General features: G+C 65.6%; 1 protein-coding gene across 1 annotated transcript in view; it reads right to left on the bottom strand.

Annotated features, from left to right (window-relative positions):
• Nucleotides 1–1,155, bottom strand: part of LMTK3 (lemur tyrosine kinase 3) — an 18,293-nt gene that overhangs the window by 3,631 nt on the left and 13,507 nt on the right. Inside the window, exons 12-13 of the mRNA XM_014550420.1 lie at nt 750–930; nt 1–82 (exon numbers count right to left, since the gene is read on the bottom strand). Of these exons, the coding sequence (XP_014405906.1) occupies nt 1–82; nt 750–930 (263 nt within the window). The remainder of the gene's footprint in view (nt 83–749; nt 931–1,155) is intronic.

Here is a 1,155-nt window from a genome sequence, read left to right on the forward strand (position 1 = left end):
GCGTCGGGGGCGCTGGCGGCGTAGACGGGTCCGTGTCCCCCTCGGGGGGGCCCTGGACGCTCAGCTCGTTGGTTGGCGTCTCCTATGGAGACAGAGGAGGGGGGGCGAGAGGGGGCGAACCGTCACGTCCCACCACTGCACCCCAGCAAGCAACAAGCCCCGCGAACATTTCTCAGTTTATATTAAACGCTCTGGGGATGCCTGCACCCCCTCATTTCTCTAATCTGCCTTCGAAGCCGCGGGACAGCCTTAACCGCACCCCCTCCCGAGGCCGCGCCCCCGACGGCGGAGCCCCGCCCACTCACCCAGACAGACCCCCGCAGGAATATCCTCCTTGCTCCACGCGCTGCCTCCAGGGGCCCCCGAACCCATGCTACCTCCGTGCACCCCGCCCCGTCTCCAGGGCCCCTACCTACCTACCTCTGAGATCTCGGCTGCAAAGTCCCAATTCGGGCCCCAGGACTACCTGTGGCTGTGGTCCTCCAAACCCCCACCCCATCCAGCGCACCTCCTGACCCTCCCTTGGGCCCCTGGGCCCCGCCCGCCAAGCCCCATCCTTTTGTTTCGGGCCCCTCCGCTCAGGACCTCAGCCCGGCTCGCCCCGCCCCAGTGCACAGGCACCACCACGCCCTCCCGGTGTCTCCACAGCACTACCCGCCTCTGGGGACACAACCCTCACCGGTTTCTCTAGGCCCCGCCCCCCGCTCATTAGCTCAGCCCACCCCTGAACCCACTCTAAACCATGCTACCCGCAGCCTCTCCAGGACTCGCTCCTCGCGGGTAAGATCCATCCCGAGCCAGCCCCTTAGCCTCACCCTGGGCTGGTGCGCAAGCCCCGCCCCAAACGCACGAGGCTCCGCCCCCATAGCCCAGGCCCCCGCGCCCCTCTCAACACTTTCTCCCTGGTCTCTCCCAGATGCAGGTATTCCACTTCCAAGTCACCCTTTTGCAAAGCAAAGTCAGTTTGCAAAGGGGTGAATTTAAAGTGGGAAACCTGTGTCCTTTCCAGATCCTCTCTCTCCCTCTCTCTCTCCCTCTCTCTCTCCCCAGGACCCACCCACGCTCCGGGCCCAGCCCATCCTCCTGGCCCCGCCCATCCTCCTGGCCCCGCCCCATTCCCAGGCTCCGCCTTCACACTCAACCCTTCATCTCATC

Source organism: Myotis brandtii, unplaced genomic scaffold (genome assembly GCF_000412655.1).
Source record: "Myotis brandtii unplaced genomic scaffold, ASM41265v1 scaffold601, whole genome shotgun sequence".
Classification (NCBI taxonomy): Eukaryota; Metazoa; Chordata; class Mammalia; order Chiroptera; family Vespertilionidae; genus Myotis; species Myotis brandtii.